The sequence below is a fragment of the Drosophila subobscura genome, chromosome U, assembly GCF_008121235.1.
Source record: "Drosophila subobscura isolate 14011-0131.10 chromosome U, UCBerk_Dsub_1.0, whole genome shotgun sequence".
NCBI lineage: Eukaryota > Metazoa > Arthropoda > Insecta > Diptera > Drosophilidae > Drosophila > Drosophila subobscura.
In genome coordinates, this window is record NC_048534.1 from 23,900,516 (window position 1) to 23,919,108 (window position 18,593).

Sequence of the window (18,593 nt, forward strand, 5' to 3'; positions counted from 1 at the left end):
GGTATATTTCGAGAACGCCATTAATTGAACGCGAATTTTTATTCTCTTGAAAACAATGGGGACCTGGACCGCGATTTTGCGAACAAATGCTCACCCACACATGAGCAAGTGCGTGTGATTTCGCAAACAATACGTAAGATAAAAGCACGCCTAGGTGAGTGGCGTCACGTAGACGTCGACAAACGACCACGGTCCTAGTGCTGATCGATATTCACACACGTACACACACATACCGCAAAAACACGCCGTAGTACGGGGGGCCGCACACACACACCGCCATGGAAAACACATTAGGTGGAGGCGAAAATAATGTAGAACCCGCCGCCCCGGCCGCCACCGTCGCCGCTCCCCTCTCAGACGTTGCCGCAATGAAAGAGTTGGAGACGGGTGTCAGTTGCAAGGGCAACGAGGCGGCGATAAGCAAAGATTCGACACCGACAACAACAACGGAGACGTTGCCGATGCCGCAACAAATCGAATCTGTAAACAAAACGGTGAAGGTGGAAAACAACAGCGCAGAAGACGACACCAGCCGCGGAAATGCCAATGCGCCACTAGCAACAGCCACAAATACGAATGCAAACGCAATACAGCAACAACAACAAGCAGAGAAGCCGCAGCCACAGCCAGAGGCAGAATTGCTTGCGGGCAATGGGAATGCAAATGCCACAGAAACAGCAGCAGCAGCGGCAGCCACAGCGGATAATTTAAACAGCAACAAAACAGGTAGAAAGGGAAAGAATTTCATTGCCATTCCGATGCCAACTACTTTTATATGTATTCATTTATCTTACTCAAGAAGAGCGCAATCACAAAAAGAAGAAAAAAGATAAGGAGCGCGAACGGGATGACGATAAGAGTCGTCGCAACAGCAGCAGCAGCACAAGCATCAGCAATAGCAACAGCAAGGATCGTGATCGCGATCGTGAGCGCAGCAGCTTAAAATCCTCCTCCACCTCCACCTCATCCAGCTCTTCACGCAGCAAGGACAAAAAGTATCACAAAAGCGATCGGGATAGGGACAGGGACAGAGAGCGGGATCGCGATAGGGAAAAGGTGCTTAAATGTCGTTCCATTTGCCAGCTGTTCAAACAGATTTCTCGAGAACTTTGCGCAGCTGAATCTGAAATTAATTTCCAACTAATTTTGTGTTTGTCGTTTAGGTTCCATCATCATCGTCTAGTTCCTCGTCACATTCGCATCGACGCCGCAGCTCGGAAAGCAGTCGCAGCAGCAGCAACACCAACAGCAGTTCCAGCAAGCAACCAAAAGCCGAGGAGGTGCTACAGCAGGCCGTGGTGGCCGCACTCGAGCAGCAAATCAAAGTGGAGCAGCCAATCAAAGTGGAAGAAGGCGCAAAGCAAATCAAAGTGGAGCCAAATGTGGCAGCAGTTGCTCCTCCCGTACTTAGTAGTAACCTCATCAAGCCCGAATCGGATATCAAAAAGGAGTCAAGCGGTGTCAAGGTGAAGCCATTGATGAATGGCGATGCAACGGCAGCCAAAACACGCGAAGAGGTCACGCGACAGCTGAACTTTAGCGCCAATAAGACCTGGAAGGGATCCACATCCAACTCCTCCTCCTCCTCGTCTTCCGTACTGATGCCTTCGCCGGCGGCCAAGACTTCATCTTCATCCTCGTCAAGCAACAGCAGCAGCAGCAATAATCATTCCTCCAGCCTAAACAGCAGCCGCAAATCGTCATCCTCCTCCACGTCTTCTTCCAGCAGCAGCAGCAATCATCACAAAAGCTCCTCGTCGTCATCATCCTCCTCCTCCTCGCGCCACTCCTCATCATCCACGTCTTCGCGCGACTGTTCCAAGTGCTACAAGCGCTCCAAAATACGTCGCACCAGCGTCGGTGTTCAATGTGTGCCGCAGGCGCCAGCAGCTGGTCCCTGGCAGACAGTCCAGAGTCTGCCACCGACGACCAATCGCAAGGCACCCGCTGGCCTGGAAAATCTCAAATACGGCTGCTACTTTCAAGTGGAACAGTACCCAAACGGAGGCGCCTCCATCGTACATCTTTATCAGCACGAAATCGATGATCTCTCGCCGGAGGAAATGGAGGAGCTGGTGGATGAGTTCTTTAGCGTTTGCTTTGCCGAGGATGAGCAAGGCTATGCGCACCACGTGATGGGCATTGTGCACGATTCCGCACGTTATATACCCGATCTGCTGGAGCACATGGCTGAGAACTATTCCACGCTGACGGTAAAGGCGGGCGTACTCGGACGCAACTCGGACATTGAGACCTGCACAATGGCACAGTACAACGAACAGGTGAGTGGGCAGCCTGTGCTTTCCTCGGAGAACTCCCCTTTAATGTCTTTCCTTTTCCAGGTGGTGCGCAACTATTGCCAGGGCACTTTTCGCTATGGACCGCTGCATCAAATCAGTTTGGTGGGCAAAGTGCATGAGGAGGTTGGCGGCTACTTTCCTGATCTACTCGGACGCATCGAAAAGAATCCATTTCTGCGAAAGGTTAACTCAAGCACACACTCTTTAGCTCTCTCTTTGCACGCTCTTAAATTGGTTTTTTCTTTACTTTGCAGACCATGCCTTGGGCCTGTAATTCCATACTGCAAACGGATCCGCGTCAGTCAAACGATGGACCTATACTATGGATACGCGCTGGCGAGCAGTTGGTGCCCACAGCGGAACTGAACAGCAAGACGCCGCTCAAGAGACAGAGGTAAGTCTTTGAGTTACCATTTTCCACCCATTTATAATCCTGAATTCCTCGCTCTAGAACTCGCATCAATGAGCTGCGCAACTTGCAGTATCTGCCACGTCTGTCGGAGGCGCGCGAGACCATGATAGAGGATCGCACCAAGGCGCATGCGGATCATGTGGGGCATGGACACGAGCGCATCACCACAGCAGCAGTTGGTAGGCAGCTACAGCATCCTCCTCCTGCAACTTGGTTTATATTTAACTTTCCCTTGCTTTCCTTAGGCATTTTAAAAGCCGTTCACTGCGGACAATCCTATACACAGAATCGCATCACCAAGGATGTGGTTGCCTTTGCCGCTCAGGACTTTAATACCATGGTGGAAATGCTGCAATTGGATCTGCATGAGCCGCCCATCTCTCAGTGTGTGCAGTGGATCGAGGATGCCAAGCTGAATCAACTGCGACGCGAGGGCATTCGCTATGCGCGCATTCAGCTGTGCGACAATGACATTTACTTTCTGCCACGCAACATTATCCATCAGTTCCGCACGGTGACGGCTGTGACAAGCGTTGGTGAGTGGCAGGCCCTTCCCCTGGGTATTCCCAAAGCTAATTCTGTTTCAATTTGTAGCCTGGCACCTTCGCCTCCGTCAGTATTATCCCGGCCAGGAGGTGATCAATGAACAGAATAATCCTGTGCTGGCCGAGACGCCGCACTACAAGGAGAAGCAAACCATTTTGCCCAATCCCATTGGCCACGATGAGTGTGGCAAGAAGACGCCCTCAAAGCGCGCCCACGATGGGGGGAAGATGGCCAAGAAGAAGCTCATCGATTTGGATGGCAAGGAGCGTCGCTCGAGTGAGAGCAGCATGGATGATGCGGGTGGCAATGCCTCGCCAAGACAAAGCCATCAGGATAATGGGGGCAGCAGCAGCAGCAGTCCAAACATCAACAGCAGTGGGAGCGGCGGCAGTGGGAGCGGCGGCAGTGGCAGCAACACACCCAAGAAGAAGCCCAGCAAAGATGACTCCAAAATAGACATGCGGAAAATGGTTTTGGAGCACAAGTACAAGCTCACAAAGGCGGCTGCCACAGTGCTCGAGAGCACGGGGGAGAAGGAGAAGCAGCCCAAAAAGGACAAGGAAAAGACGCGCGATTCCAGCAAGAACGAAAAGGATAAGGACAAGGAGAAGGAGAAGGAAAGGGAAAAGGAAAAACACAACACAACCAAAAAGCAACATCAGTCCTCGCCCGCATCCTCGCCGACACCAGCTAAAATGCCAAGACTGAGCACCTCCAATTCAGCAGCAGCTCCTGCTACCGCTCCTCCTGCTGCGGCTGCTGCTGCTCCAACTCTGCCTTCGTCTGCCATTGTGGCAGCACTGCCGCCGCCATTAGTGCCTCAGACACCCTTCAACCATCGCGAAAGCCTCAATCAAAAGGAACCCGAAATCAAAATTGAAGTGAAAATGGTTTCGGATGAGCCAACGACAAACAGTCGCAGTGATACAATCAGCAGCAGCGGCAGTAACTCCACCAGTGAGCCCACAAATCCACATCCCGTGGAGCATGTGGGCAGCGAGTTGATTGTGGAGAGCACACCCCAGTTGGTGGTCGATCACGAGGAGGAGGTGACCGAGGTCTGTGCCGAGGAAATTGTGGAAATGGAAACTGAAGTAACTGCTGCACCAGCCGCTCCCATTGCCACACCAATTGCTGCTATGCCAACGCTTGTGGTGGCGCCAATGATCAATGCTGCTTCGGCTCCTGCTCCTCCTGCTGCTGCTCATGCTGCCCCAATGCCGACACTTAAATTAAATGTTAATCCTACGCCTAATCCCACACCAGTTGCTGTTGCGCCAGCAGCAGTTCCTGCACTCCTTCCCACCCTGAGTCCAGCGCCCATTGGACCGCCACTACCCACTCGCAGTCCAGCGCCCATTGGTCCCCTGCTGCCCACCCTAAGTCCAGCGCCCACTGGTCCCGCGCTGCCCACACTCAGTCCAGCACCCATTGGACCCCCACTTCCCACCCTGAGTCCAGCGCCCAATGCTCCTCAAATTGTTAAAGTCGTTATACCCGCCACAATGGCGCCTTTCGGACGGATGTCTGTGGTTTTGCCCACGCTAACAGCAGCACCGCCCTTGCCTCCAATGCCACCCCTACGAGCAGCAGCACCGCCGCCGCCACCACCCACCAACGTCACAGGAACAGCCGTAGGAGCAGCTGCAGCCACAGCCACAGCAAGCCCAATGAAGACCACCTACAAGACGTTCAATTTGCCCTCGCACAAAATCATCATTGCAGGGCCCGGCACCGGGCACAGCCGCGTGGCCACAAGCCACAAGGGAGTGCCCAAGACACCCGTGGATCTGCTGGGCTCCATAATGGCCAGCATGGACAAGCCAGCAGCAGGTGGCAGCAACCCATCATCATCAACCCTACCCTCAGCCACAACAACCACATCGGCGACAACGAATAGCGCGCTCTCCTCCTACACAAACTCCAGCAGCCACAGCAGCAGCAGCCACAGCTATTGAGTGCGTGTCGGTGTGGGGGCAGAGCGGGTGAGCTGAGAAGAGGCTCCTACTTGGACACTCTTGATTGTATATTTAGGATAACACCGCCACAGGATCTAACGTCTAACGCAGTCCGTGCGGAAAGTGTCTCGTTTTTTAGTGTTTTTTTTTTTTTAGAGTACGTGCAGAAAAGTTGCTCCCCACTTCCCTCAAAAATTGTATATAAGAAAATAATGCTTGGACTTACACACACACACAATACACACACACACACCCTATATTTGATAATGAAATTAGAATTAAGCTCAAAATGCGATTGACACTTGAGAATAGAGTTTGTAGTTTTCTAATTTATTTACAACACACACGAACACACACGCATGCACTCTTTAGATACAACAATTGAACAGTTTTTAAAAGGGTAAAGTTCCCTTATATACCTACCCTATATACTATATATCATGTGCACACCGCACACACAAAGTAATCGTTAAAAGTGAGCCAAGAAGTCCCAGTTTCATTTCCCTTTAAACAACTTTTTTGAAAAGTGTTTTTGGAACGTGCGTAGAACAATACACACACATTGATAATTATGATATATATACAACAATATATATATACTATATACACCATATATAACTGTAGACATTAAGCCAGCTTACACGTTGATGAAACAATAAAGATTCGGATCGTACAAAAAACAAAGCAAAGAAATGTATTATTGGGAAAGTTCTCTGCTAGGCAGATACGCGTGTACTAAGCCACACTGGGAGAGAGCGAGTGAGCCAGGGAAAGGCTTAAATTTATAACAATTTTAATCTCTAGAAAAATAATACAAAAATCGTACAAAAAGCGGTTCAACAGATCCAAAGCCGATAAGAGAATTGCCAAAGTCACAAAAGGCACAAACGACAGACGGAATGTAGACAATCGCTGCATAAACCCCAATCGGGTTTCTTACAACTTCGAGCGCAGTTCCTCAATGCGACCCTGTGCGGACCGCTGCAAATCCATCAGCTTCATGGCAAAGCCCATGTTGCCCTGAATCTTAATCTTGCCCTGGAAGAAGGCCTTCTGGGGCGGCAGCTTGCCCGTCAGCAGCTCAAACACATCCTCATCGCTGATGATAAAAGTGACATCACATTTTTCTACAAGCAAAAGCAAAGTGCAGAATTAAACAAACAGCTCCATAAAAGTGTTAAATAATTAATTTCACTTACGTGTGCCATTGAAAACGATCTTGCCCTTGCCCTGCTTGGCATCGATGACCCAGAAGCCAGTCTGGCCCTGCGGTCCATTGTTTACCTTGAAGCCATAGACGGCGCGTACCTTTTCGATCAGATTATCCTTGTCCTCCTGCATGGCCTGCTCGAGCACCTTCAGCAGCGGCGCCACCTTGAAGCCATCCTCGCTGGTGGCCGCCTTGGCAGCAGCCGTCAGATTGTGCATCACATTGTTGGCCGCTGGGAAGCCCAGACGATACAGAGCCACCACCACAGCGCCACCCAGTCCGAGATTGTGCTGCAAAGCGAGCTGCACATTGGGCACCTGTCGCTTCTCGGCCAGACCGCGCAGCTGCCAGCACAGCTCAGCGCACTGGGCCAGGCCAGTGGCGCCCAGGGGATGACCCTTGGAAATGAGGCCACCACTGGGGTTCACCACGAACTTGCCGCCATAAGTGTTGTCTCCGCGATCGATGAACTCGCCAGCCTTGCCCTCGCCGCACAGGCCAAGAGCCTCGTAGGTCACCAGCTCGTTGGCGGAGAAGCAATCGTGGAGCTCCACAACCTGCACATCCTGTGGCTTGTAGCCGCTCTTGGCAAATAGACGCTGAGTGGCCAGAGCAGTCATATCGTAGCCAGCGATCTTCATCAGACTCTTGTCTGCGAAAGTGGATGCTGGATCACTGGCCATTTCCATGCCAACAATCTCCACAGCCTGCTTCTCGAGGCCATGGCGACGCACGAACTGCTCGGAGGCCAGGATGGCAGCACCAGAACCATCGGAGGTGGGGCAGCACTGCAGCTTGGTCAGCACTCCCTCGACCACCTGCGGCGACTTCATAATCTGCTCCAGAGTGTATTCATCGCGGAACTGCGAGTAGCTGCAAAAAGTTACCAGAGATAAGATTAAGAATATAGACACACAAAAAACAAGTGGAATCTACATACGGATTATTGACGGAATGCTTGTGGTTCTTCCAGGCGATCTTGCCAAAGTGCTCGGGCTTCGTGCCATACTTCTTCATGTGCTCCTTGCCAGCATTGCCAAAGATCTGGGCAGCCATGGGACCAGGTCCGATTTCGGTAAGTTCGCTCATCTCGGTGATGTGACGCTCCATGGGATTGGCACGGTCAAAGTACTGTTTGTAGATGATTGAGAATATCATAAGAAGAATTACAAGTATAAGGAGTGTCCCACCTTTGATGCCAGTGAGCCACGCTCCATCTTCTCGAAGCCCAGGGCCAGCACACAGTCGGAGGTGCCAGACTCGATGATTTGCTTGGCCAGGTACAGGGCGCTGGATCCTGTGGAGCAGTTGTTGTTCACATTGTAGACTGGGATGCCGGTCATTCCCACCTCGTAGACAGCACGCTGGCCGCAGGTGGAGTCGCCATAGACGTAACCAGCCACCGCCTGCTGCACCTCCTCGTACTTGATGTTGGCATCCTGCAGAGCCTTGGTGATGGCCTCCTTGGCAAAGTCCGGATAGCAGACATCAGCACGACGGCCGGGCTTCTCGAACTGCAGTAAAAGATAAATACCAATTAGTAACAGGTTTGCCTATAAACGTTAGTACCCTCAACGACTTCTAAAACCAGTCGACGGAAGAGCTAAAATTGGTTTAATTCTAATCGGGCCACTTCAGTGGGGGGGTTGGCAATGCGATAATGATATACAATGCCACCGGCCGCTCGAGAGCATTCAGATTAGTGACCGAAGTGCACCCCAGATCAAAGTCCAGTAGCGATTAACGTTATTATTGCTCAATTTTCGTTTGTACAAAGTTTTCGCAGCTTCTCCTTGGACAGGGCCACTTTCTTTTGTGTATTTTATGCACACACCTTTGTCATGCCGACACCGACAACATACACACGGGTCTTGGTCATCTTGAAGATGCAGGTACAGGTGATTATTGGAAATTAGCAAAACAGGTAAGACCGCTACTAGCGTTTTAAGCCGAATGATTTAAATATTAGTTGTTTTGTCTAGGTGCAGTGTGACCGCGGACTTGTCGATCAGATATACCGCAGGAGCCTAACAAATATATCGAAAGATACTGTAATATAACGAGAGAGAAGTAACGTACTGTAATGTAGTGTCAGAATCTTTTGAAAACAATTTGGTGTTAATTAAATTAACAGATCACATATCACCGATTGGAAAACAGATCAGTTTTTTCATCGAATTTGAAAGTGTGATCTATTTTGATATGGAACTTCGATAACGTTGGCTGAATACCAACTAATATACCGCAGCAGTATATACATAGACGAGAAGGGACGTGTGAGACGCTTCTTACGCGTCACAACTTTTATACCCGGCACTCAGTACTACATCTGCAACTTAGCGTTATTTGTCAAATTTTACATTTTTCTTCATCTGTCATCTACATCAACAACACTACTCACGCCAACACGCTCCTTTAGCTCGCCACCCTCCCCTAGAAACACACACTGCAGAGTCAGGGCAGAGTCGCGGCAGAGGCAGCGGCAGAGACGTGTCAGGGGCAGAGGCCAATAAACTGAAGTATCTTTTGGGGGCTGCTTTTGTTCTCAAAAGTATAGCATACTTTCAGGCTGAAAAGTTCCCAATTACAAAATAGCGTAGGACAGCCATATCCTGCAGTCCTTGTGGTCCTTGATGGACTCAAGCGATACAGGAGACTCGTACCTTCGCCAGGAGGCATGCCATGTCCTGATCCGACAGGAAACAGCCGAGTTATAGCGTTGAAGGGGATTATATAGAAAAACAATATTCAAATGGCATTATCCTTAATGTCCTAGCACCCGAAGTGATCCGGGACATTTTCCCGATCCCGAGGAGGCGTGACATGTCCTTTTTCGACAGGAAACAGCTGAGCTATAGCCTTGTAGAGATTACAAAGAAAAAACAACGTGAAAATGGCATTATCCTTAATGTCCTTGCACCCGAACTGGTCGCAAAGGATCCAGGACATTTTGCCGATCACGATGGGGCGTGGCACATCCTGGACGGACTACAAATAAAGGAGAAAACAACAAAACAAATCTCTCCTGTTATTTTTGTCAAATTTTGACAGTCACCTCTTTGCACAGTGGCGCCCACGCGATGAAGACGGCCATTTCTGGAACTAAAATAACGTAGTTCGAGAATTAGCCGATCTGTGCTGGGACGCCACTGTGAACTTTTGAAATTGCTTCACTGAAATGGCCGAAAACTGGAAAATTTTCAGACCAAGTACCAGGCGAACAGAAGTCAGTAGGAGGTAACTGGTTTCCATGTTTTTTCACTGTGTCAAAAGCTGGATGCTATTAAACCGCAGTTACCTTCTGCTGACTTCTGTTCGCCTGGTACTTTGTCTGAAAATTTTCCTGTTTTCGGCCAGGAAACATTAGATTTGGGAGGTTTTCGCCCTTTTGCGGTGGCGGAAGGGGGCGGGGCTCATTTTTGAAATACACTGGTTTCAGTGTGAGCATACAGCAGTCTGGTGCCAAAATTTGGTGGCTCTAGCTCTTATACTCTCTGAGAACTAGCCGACAAACAAGACGGACAGACGGACGGACGGACAGACGGACAGACAGACATGGCTGAATCGACTCGGCTATTGATGCTGATCAAGAATATATATACTTTATGGGGTCGGAAACGTTTCCTTCTGTGCGTTACATACAACCGTTATCCGCACAAATACAATATACCCTATTTACTCTTCGAGTACCGGGTATAATTAACGGTTGTTCTAAAATACCGTCGAAAATATTTGTTTGGCTCTTTATATATTTCAATGTTTATGTCTATTGTCTATGTCTATTGAAAAATGAAGCACATTCAGTCGCTATCACTGGAGAGGGTATCGTCGGAGGAAGTCTGAGGAGAGCGGGCATTGCGCCGACCACGACCAGTGCGTCTGGCAGCAGAGGGCAGAGTTGGTTTGCGGCCGCCCTTCTTCTTTTTGTTGGCAGCGGCGGCCCTGGTCCTGTTGGCCGAACGCGGTTCGTCGGTCTGGCTGCTGTCGGCTGCCTCGGCGGAGGGATCGTTGACTGCGAGGCACTCGTTGAGGCGCGTCTCGAACTCGGTGACGGCGGCCTTCAGCTCGGGTTTGGCCAGCTTGTTGGTGTTGCTGATGATCAGGCGGAACGACTGGTAGACCTCGTCGTTCTGCACCTTGTCGCGATAGTGCTGCATGTTGTCCAGCAGCTTGTTGAGCGAACGCTCGTTGTAGCTCAGCAGGCTGAGGCAGTAGGCAATGTCGCGCCACTGCCGCTCGACACGCGCCACGGGGAAGCGCAGGCAGAGCTTTTCCACCAGCGTCTCTATCTGACGATCCTTCTGAATGAGCCCCAAAATGTAGGCCATAATGATGCGATATTTGGGCTCCTCCAGCCGCAGATGGGTGTCGCCCAGCCGCGAAATGATGTCGGGCAGCACGTTGTAGAGGATATTCGACTTGTTGGCTATTTCCTTGAAGAACTCCTTGGTGATATTCTGAATCTCCTCGTTCTCATCGACAATGCACAGGGCCATGTCCGAGATCTGCGCCTTCACGCGTATCATCTCGTTCAGTATGAGATGGGAGAGCATCTTGATGGCCGTCAGCCGCAGCTCCGTGTTCGTCTCGTGCAGCTGCGCGTAAAAGAAACCCGTCCACGGTTCAATGATGTTCGGAAAGCGGAAGGTCAAATCCGACAGACCCACCACCGTGTTGCACTTGATCGTGATGTTGGTCGTCAGATTGAGGATGTTCATCAGGAAGGACATGTTCGACTCGCAGAAACGCGACGAGACAGACATCAGGCGTGCCAGCGTGAGAGTCGCCGCCTGCTGCAGCTTGGGATCTCGGTACTCGCCCGGCTTCTTGCAGATGTCAATGATGACGGGCGTCAGCCAGTGCAGCAGTCCGTTTGGATCGTACATCAGCATATCCTCGCAGATGGCATGAATCTCCTCGGCAATGTTGTCCTCCGCTGTGGCACCCACCAAATCCTCGTCCGGCTCCTGCTGCGGCTCTGCCGCTGAATTGGACAAACGCTTGCGCACCTCCATGGCGGAGACGTTCAGGGTGCGGCGCAGCTGCTGTGCGGCCTTCCTGCCCGCCTCCTTGGTGCGCGTATCCTTCTCCTGCTGCGCGGTGAGCTCCTCGCGATACTTCATGTTGTTGTAGACATCCATGTCCAGGAATATCATCTCCTTGATGGTCATGTAGCCAATGCAGAAGACAAAACGGCTGACCATAAACACAGGCATGCGACCGCCTGGGTTCGGGCTGCCGCCGCCCTGCGTTTGCGTCTGTGGAATGGCCAGGGATTGCGAGTACGGAATGGTTGTGTGCTGCGTCAGTGGCGAATCATTTTCGTTTTCCTTATCCGCATCCAAATCCACATCCGCACTCTCTGAGGCGCCGGCCACCAGCCAGTTCTTGTAGAATCTCTTGAGTAGCTCCTTGAGCAGCTCCTGGGACAGCACATCCGGCGACTGGCACATGCGATACATGTACTCAAACACGCTCGTGGCCATGCCATCAAAGTCCTTTAGCTTCTGGTGGAAGAAACAGTCGAAGAAGAAGCGCTTCACCTGCTGCACAAACTCGGCATCCGTGTTGTGCCGTTTGTAGTACTTTGCGTTGTTATTCGCATCGATGCCATTGAGCAGCAGCCGCAGGCAGCCAGCGAACAGTCGCGGCTCGCGGCGCGCACGCTCACCCACGGCTATGTCCTCAATGATGGCCGTGTTGGCGGTGACAATGCTGTGCTTTGCCTTCGATGCCATAATCAGCAGCTCGAGTGCCAGTCGCGCCTCATTGCTGGTGGTGCCCTCCAGCTTCAGGGTGAAGCGCTCGAACAGCACCTGAATGACGGCCGAGTCTATCTCCCCCGAATGCACCCACTCAGCCATCAACGTCTCCAGCGACAGATAGTGGCCATAATCGATAATGGCGAGAAATTTCGACAGATTCTGCACGACTCTGATGGCATGGGCGCGCGCTTGCAGGTCTGTGGTGAATAGCACACGGCGATAGGCCTCGGACACAGCATCGCGCTTCTCCTTGTCGGAACTCCACACGAGCATCAGCATCTTCTGCATGCCCGCATCGGTGCCGCAGATGCCGAACATGTAGCCGGTGGTAAAGAGATCCACGGCCTCCAGGACATCCGTGTTGGTCTTGGACATGAGCAGATCCTGTAGCTTGGGATACGCGTCCGTCACTATGGTCGTGAACTCAATGCTATCCTTGAGGAACTGCACGGTCTTGATTTGCTTCACCATTTCCTCGTTCTGCAAAAGAAGTGGCAGAAAATGTATGAGCAAAAAGGATTTTTAGGAGCGGACTGGAACCTACGTTTAGCTGTAGACCTGCGGCCAGCAGATGGTAGCTCTTGAGCAGCGCCAGAAAATAGACAACGCGCTCCTCGAACTTCAAAGCGGCACTAAAAAGAGTTTGATTAGAGCTCGAATAAACATAAAGCAAACCAAAACCTTACGCCGCTTCGTGATTCCCCGCCAGAAAGTCGATTTTGCGCACCAGAATGAAGACCTTTTTGTAGTCTTTTGCGCGCAGCAGCGGCAGAATCTTCTCCAGCAGCTCTTCGTCGGTCTCCTCCTTGTCAAACTCTAAATTGGGAACTGCAATAACGATTAGCAAACGAAAGTGGCAAAGGCAGAGGCTGACTTACATTCTGTTAGATGCTCCTCGATGTGTGGCAACATCTCTTGGGCCGTGTCGCCCCATTGCTCGTTGAATTCCTCCTCCTTCTTGCGCTCCGCCTCTAGATGTTCGGTGAGCTTCTCCATGATCTCCACCTCCGTTTTGTGCTTCTGCAGCAGCTCCTCCAGCGACAGTTTGCTCGAGAAGGGATTGCTCTCGAGCGTGGACTTTATCAGCTGCATGGCAGCCTTGCGCACCAGCGAGCTCTTGTCCTCCAGCCGCCCCACAGCCTCAGCCACCACCTTGGACAGATAATTGAGCGGAATGGCATGCTGCGTCTTCAGATGCACCCAAATGTGCAGCGCCTTGGAGCGCACATGGGCGGAAACGTCCAGAATGTGATCGTACAAATGATCGAGGAACTCGTTGCGCACCTCCTTCATCTCCTCGCTGAGATCCTCGGCTGTCAGGTCACTGATCACAGCATCGGCAATGATCTGCAGCACGGTGTTCCGCAGCATGTGCGACTGACAGTCGAGCAGCTCCTCCCCGAGCTTCGACAGGTGAGGAATAATCAGCACAGGCGCAATGTTCGAGAACTCCAAGAGAAAGGCGGAAAAGTGCTTGGACACTGTCGTGTCGGCGCTGTCCAGCTTGAGCGCCTCCACAATGCTTTTAATCAGAATGGAGAACACCGACGAGATGCCATACTCCTCGTGCAGCGTCAGTATGCCATTGGCCACAGTCACGGCAGCGTGTTCGGTGCCGCGTAGGATCTGCAGTATGCGCGCCGGGAAGGTCATGGCCTGATTGAAGCGCTTAATGCAAGTGCCCAAAATTTGGAAAATTGTATTGAAAATATGCCGATTGTCGTTGCGCAGCGGTGAGAGCTCCAATGTGCGGTAGCAAATGTCACAGAGCATGCTGAAAGGAACAGAAAATGGTTGAAAAAAGGAGCGTAATGGCAGACAAATCGAATTTCTTACGATATAAAATCCTCTTCGGCCACGGGTGGACTCCACAGACGCTCCAGCGGCAGCTGCAGCACATTGAAGAGCTGAACGAGAAAGTTGCCGCGCTTAACATCCCAGTCGGGATACTGCTCCAGGGTCTCCGACTGCTTGCCTCGCTTCTTTTGCACATTTAGCTGCTGGTCGCGCATTGCACGCTGAGCGACGCTGTCGATTTTCTTGACCAGATTCACCTGCAGATAGAGCGTCATCTTGGTGAGATTCAGGTGTGAGTTGCGAGTCTGATTCGAGGGTGGCTCCTTGCCGCCGAGCGTCTCCGAGAGGCCAGTGCGCAGCTTGTCCACAGTCACGTACAGCAGATCGAAGGCGCGCATCATGTTCTTAATGGACGCCGCATCCGTGCCGCTCGACTCGATGATCGAGAAGTACGTGTCGAAGGTCTCGAATATGTAGAAGGCATCCTTGCTGTGGTTCAGCCTACTCTTGCACTCTGCAAAAAGTACAGACAGTGATTACAGAATTCACTGTACTTTGGTTTGAACGCGTCGGACGCGCCAACTACTACTTACCGAGAAGTTTTTCGGGTATTTCTTTGTTGCTGTACACCTCCTTAACGTAGTACTGGTCGCCGCAGGAGTTTACCAGATCCGTGGGATTCAGCGGCAAGATGAACTGAAAGTCGTGTTCCTCCTCCATTGCACAGAACACACAGAAATTAGCAAACAAACAATTTACCGCGAAACAAAAAACAAGCGTCGCTATTCTATAGTGATGGGAGTATCTATCCTCACCGATACAAACAAAGATCGATGACATGAAAAAATACCAAAAGAATATACCGCAATAGTATGTGCACGAATGGTGGCGGTTATCATTTTGAAATTTATCAATGATTGTACGTCTGCATAGAAATATATTTGTTATATATACACATTAATGCTATAATACACACTATAATTATCTTAAACGAATTATGTAGTGTAATGAAAATTTTCTTGTCGACTAACAAGCTATTTGATTATATGACTTAAACTTTTTCATTTTATGAGGTGTTGGCATGTTCCTAACTAGTTCTATCACTCGAAGAAACATTTATGGATCTCGAAGCTTTTCTTTAGGGAAATGTTCTCCATTCTTAGCTGATTATTTTCTACGCGCAGGCATTCAGCCTCGGCTTGCAGCTCATTGTTTCTTTGTTGCAAATACAAAACTAACGATGACTCGGATTGAGACTGGGAAGCAGCTTCCATGCTGCCATCGGACAATTGGTCTTCAATGATGCACTCATCATTCTCCGGACTTTCGGAATGTGTGGCTGGCTCCCCGCTTTCGGACATTTCGTCCTCAACGATATACTTTTCGAACTCAGCATCTGCGGCTTGTTCCAATAGTGCCAAGCTCTCAGCGGACAGCGGACTTTCAACGCTTCGGCTTTCGCACGAGGGTTCCTCCTCTGCATTTTTCTCTCCAACATCACTTTCAGTTTTTTGTTCGGGTTTTACGCGGCGTCGATATCGCTTTTGCCATCTACTAAACACAGGTCTGTGCAATGGTTCATGGCCTGCAAACAAATTCCATTATTAGATGCTCCTTTTGAATTTGACGTTTAGCTTACCCAAATTTTCAGTGGGAAGACTTCCTATTCGAAGCTTTCCATTCACAAAGCATTCAGCGAGGAAGTGTTTCATGCACACCTTGGCGCGCGTTGGTGCTCCACTTATTCCAAGATTCGCGTACCACTGCTGGCGATTTCCTTTGTGGACAAAAAACGTTTGCTCATGGCTGGAGCAGCCTTTTACCAAACACTTAACAATTGGTCTGAAATTAAAAAAACAATTGTTGAATGGCTCATCTAAATAAGTCAGAAGTGCATATTTCATGCATGTAGCTTTCTATTATTATTAGCATGGTTTATTTATAACAATAAGAATGGAAGATCGTTCGACAGTTGCCGAACGCTGCCCCACTGCCTGCTGACGGACGGACTTGCCTGTGTATGCATACATACATGTGTGTGTATTTACAGTTTCACGTACCTTACCCACTCCATTTCAAATGGAATTTGTTTAATTTAAGTTTACGCTCCTATGTATTGCAGTTTAAATGTTCACTTTTTACCTATCTATTCATTTTACTTGTTTATTTCTTATTTATTTACTGAGCGCTGCAGTGTTTGTGATTGTTTCACCGTGAAAGTGTGCGTGTGTGTGTGCAAACAAAAAGAACAGGGTTGATTCGGTGTCTATAGTTGGGATGCCACATGGTAGAAATACACAAAAGAAAAGTACCAACATGAAATACCGCAATTTATGGTATGCATATTGAAACAGCCGCTAAATTTTAATTCGTTAAAATATTTAGTTTCTGGCACACAAACCAATAAAAATATATATTTTCCTTTATTCATACATATTTTTATGGATTTCAAAACTTTTTTTTAGAGAAATATTCTCCATTCTTAATTGAGAATTTTCTAAACGTAGGCATTCAGCCTCTGCTTGCAGCTCATTATTTCGTTGCTTTAAATACGAATTTATTGATTGTAATGATAATTCCGACTGTGAATGATCTTCAATGTCTATTCCATCCATTTCGGAGTGCGTGTTTTGTGTCTCGCTGTCAGACTGTGGATCTTCAACGATATATTTATCAAATTCAGATACATCCTCCTCTTGTTCCCAGCCATCAGCGGATAGCCGATCTTCAATCTGTATCTCGTCTTCATTCACTTTCTCTAAGCTTTCCGATGCATCTTTCCTTTTCGTTTTGGCTTTCTTTATGCTTCTTCTTTGATGTTTGCTAAACTTGGGTACATACACTGGATCACGGCCTAAAATTGCAAACAAAATATAATGAATGCACTTTCAATATCGCTTATCCTGCAACTTACCTAAATTTTCAGTCGGAACACTCCCCATCCGAAGACGATTTAGCGACAAACATTCCTCCACGAAATGTTTTGCGCAGACCCTAGAGCGCCTACGCGCTACTTTTATGCCAAGATTAGCGTACCAAAACTTGCTGTTTCCTAACGGGATCTGGTATGAACGCGGATGCCCAGAGCAGCCTTTTACCAAACATGGCCACTTTTCGCTAAAATGAAAGAACTCAATTAAATTAGCATTTAGACATTTGGTAAAACTTACTTGCTCACTAGCAAAGCTGCGGGTGTTTTATTTGAATCCATTTTCCTGTTTATTTATAACGAAAAGAAGCGTAGATCCATCTGCTCAGTTCGGTGGGCGGGGCTGTGGGTACTTTTGCCGAAAGATGGCACACAGACGCACGGACCGACCAATTGGCTGTGTATTTACATACATATGCAACCCGTACTTATGCAGGCACCTTTGCCACTCAATTGAAAATGATTTATGTTGTGGTTTTCTTTCTCTTAGTTAATAGTTTATCACTTTTTTTTGCTTATTTAATATTCATGTTTACGTTTTCCCTCGCCTGTGTGCGTTTGTTTACAAAATCAACAGAGTTGATTCGGTGCAGAAGTAGTGATGCCACATCATGAAAATACCAACATTTAGAACATTTGTAACTATTTTTATACGCATAATATTGGTAATAACAAATGTTCATTCGAACAAACAATTATGCACTTCAAAACTTCTCTTTAACGATGTGTTTTCCTTTCTTAGCTTAGTATTTTCTACTCGTAGGCATTCAGCCTCTGCTTGCAGCTCGTTATTTCTTTGTTGCAAATACAATATTAATTCGGATTGAGTGAGAGTATCTGCATCCATGCTATCGGACGCATGATCTTCAACTCCATCGGACAGCCGATTTTCAATTAAATATGTTTCCAATTCGGATCCTGCCTCTTTTTCCAAGCTATCAGCAGGCATCTGATCTTTGTTTTTCATATTTCTAATTTGTTCTATGTTTCGCTTTTGATGCCTGCTAAACTCTGGCTGATACAATGCCTCACGACCTAAAATGTATTTAAATAAATATAAAGTTAATAATCCATTGCTTACATTTATGCCACAGCTCACCTAGATTTTCCGTGGGTAGACTTCCTACTCGAAGCTTTCCACGATTCAAAAAGCATTCCTCTCGAAAGTGCTTTGCACAGATCCTATGGCGGCTATTCACCCAAAGTATTCCCAGGTTTGCCAACCAAAATTTGCGATTTCCAACGGGGACCTGGTATGAGCGCTCATCACTTGGGCAGCCTTTAACCAAACACGGAAACATTTGTCTGAAATTAAAACAAAACAGTTAGAAATATAATTGACATTACGTTGTAAAACTTACTTGCTGTTAGTGTTTATATTTATAACATGAAGAAAGTAACATCAATTCGGTGGCCGCGGCTGCAGGAAGCCTTGCCGTATGCTGGATAACATACGGGCAGATATGCTGACGGGCTGTGCAATTACATACATACGTATGTGTTTCAGATAAATGCACTGTTTAGTTTTCGTCTTCTAATTATTCTAGTTTTGCGTTACTTTTCCCTATTGAAACTATTTTGTTCTCGATTGCTTATTTCCTCTATTTCCTTCTATTTCCTACACTGGCTGCCATATGTATGTGTAATTGATGCTTCAGCTGTGTGAGTGTGTGTGG

The 18,593-nt window shown here is 48.7% G+C and overlaps 4 protein-coding genes across 5 annotated transcripts; 1 reads left to right on the forward strand and 3 right to left on the reverse strand.

The window, feature by feature from the left end:
- The first annotated feature begins 4 nt into the window (after positions 1 to 4).
- On the forward strand, positions 5 to 5,499 carry LOC117902658. 2 transcript variants are annotated; one of them, XM_034814187.1, is made up of 8 exons: positions 5 to 726; positions 803 to 1,056; positions 1,164 to 2,282; positions 2,343 to 2,483; positions 2,555 to 2,694; positions 2,752 to 2,891; positions 2,958 to 3,248; positions 3,307 to 5,499. In XM_034814187.1, the coding sequence occupies exons 1-8, from the start codon at positions 279 to 281 to the stop codon at positions 5,214 to 5,216; spliced, it is 4,443 nt and encodes a 1,480-aa protein (XP_034670078.1). In that variant the 5' UTR covers positions 5 to 278; the 3' UTR covers positions 5,217 to 5,499. The 2 variants fall into 2 exon arrangements, with proteins under 2 accessions (XP_034670078.1, XP_034670077.1); XM_034814186.1 differs by having other exon boundaries at positions 6 to 726; positions 800 to 1,056.
- A 496-nt stretch (positions 5,500 to 5,995) lies between these two features.
- LOC117902660 (non-specific lipid-transfer protein) lies at positions 5,996 to 8,424 on the reverse strand. Its single transcript, XM_034814188.1, has 5 exons — positions 8,261 to 8,424; positions 7,617 to 7,940; positions 7,367 to 7,557; positions 6,416 to 7,299; positions 5,996 to 6,343 (listed from the first exon to the last, which is right to left on the reverse strand). The coding sequence occupies exons 1-5, from the start codon at positions 8,303 to 8,305 to the stop codon at positions 6,153 to 6,155; spliced, it is 1,635 nt and encodes a 544-aa protein (XP_034670079.1). The 5' UTR covers positions 8,306 to 8,424; the 3' UTR covers positions 5,996 to 6,152.
- A 1,772-nt stretch (positions 8,425 to 10,196) lies between these two features.
- Positions 10,197 to 14,787, reverse strand: LOC117902253 (condensin complex subunit 1). The gene is made up of 6 exons (XM_034813511.1): positions 14,582 to 14,787; positions 14,028 to 14,502; positions 13,070 to 13,965; positions 12,878 to 13,019; positions 12,736 to 12,823; positions 10,197 to 12,671 (listed from the first exon to the last, which is right to left on the reverse strand). The coding sequence occupies exons 1-6, from the start codon at positions 14,706 to 14,708 to the stop codon at positions 10,227 to 10,229; spliced, it is 4,173 nt and encodes a 1,390-aa protein (XP_034669402.1). The 5' UTR covers positions 14,709 to 14,787; the 3' UTR covers positions 10,197 to 10,226.
- Positions 14,788 to 14,905: 118 nt separating this feature from the next.
- Positions 14,906 to 16,220, reverse strand: LOC117902258. Its single transcript, XM_034813516.1, has 3 exons — positions 16,049 to 16,220; positions 15,628 to 15,830; positions 14,906 to 15,573 (listed from the first exon to the last, which is right to left on the reverse strand). Exons 1-3 carry the CDS (start codon positions 16,060 to 16,062, stop codon positions 15,089 to 15,091), a joined length of 702 nt encoding a protein of 233 aa, XP_034669407.1. The 5' UTR covers positions 16,063 to 16,220; the 3' UTR covers positions 14,906 to 15,088.
- Between the last annotated feature and the right edge of the window lie 2,373 nt (positions 16,221 to 18,593).

Bases quoted from the DNA above. Each gene is read 5' to 3' on its own strand.
- LOC117902658 (XM_034814186.1), top strand. From the start codon at position 279: ATGGAAAACACATTAGGTGGAGGCGAAAATAATGTAGAACCCGCCGCC. The intron at 2,283-2,342 runs GTGAGTGGGCAG...TTCCTTTTCCAG, and splicing joins TGGCACAGTACAACGAACAG to GTGGTGCGCAACTATTGCCA. The intron at 2,484-2,554 runs GTTAACTCAAGC...TTTACTTTGCAG, and splicing joins AGAATCCATTTCTGCGAAAG to ACCATGCCTTGGGCCTGTAA.
- LOC117902660 (XM_034814188.1), bottom strand. From the start codon at position 8,305: ATGACCAAGACCCGTGTGTATGTTGTCGGTGTCGGCATGACAAAG. The intron at 7,558-7,616 runs GTGGGACACTCC...ATCTACAAACAG, and splicing joins GTGGCTCACTGGCATCAAAG to TACTTTGACCGTGCCAATCC. The intron at 6,344-6,415 runs GTAAGTGAAATT...TTTTGCTTGTAG, and splicing joins GATCGTTTTCAATGGCACAC to AAAAATGTGATGTCACTTTT.
- LOC117902253 (XM_034813511.1), bottom strand. From the start codon at position 14,708: ATGGAGGAGGAACACGACTTTCAGTTCATCTTGCCGCTGAATCCCACG. The intron at 13,020-13,069 runs GTAAGTCAGCCT...TCGTTATTGCAG, and splicing joins CGAGGAGCATCTAACAGAAT to TTCCCAATTTAGAGTTTGAC. The intron at 12,672-12,735 runs GTAGGTTCCAGT...CTTCTTTTGCAG, and splicing joins CCGCAGGTCTACAGCTAAAC to AACGAGGAAATGGTGAAGCA.
- LOC117902258 (XM_034813516.1), bottom strand. The intron at 15,574-15,627 runs GTAAGCTAAACG...ATTTGTTTGCAG, and splicing joins TCTTCCCACTGAAAATTTGG to GCCATGAACCATTGCACAGA.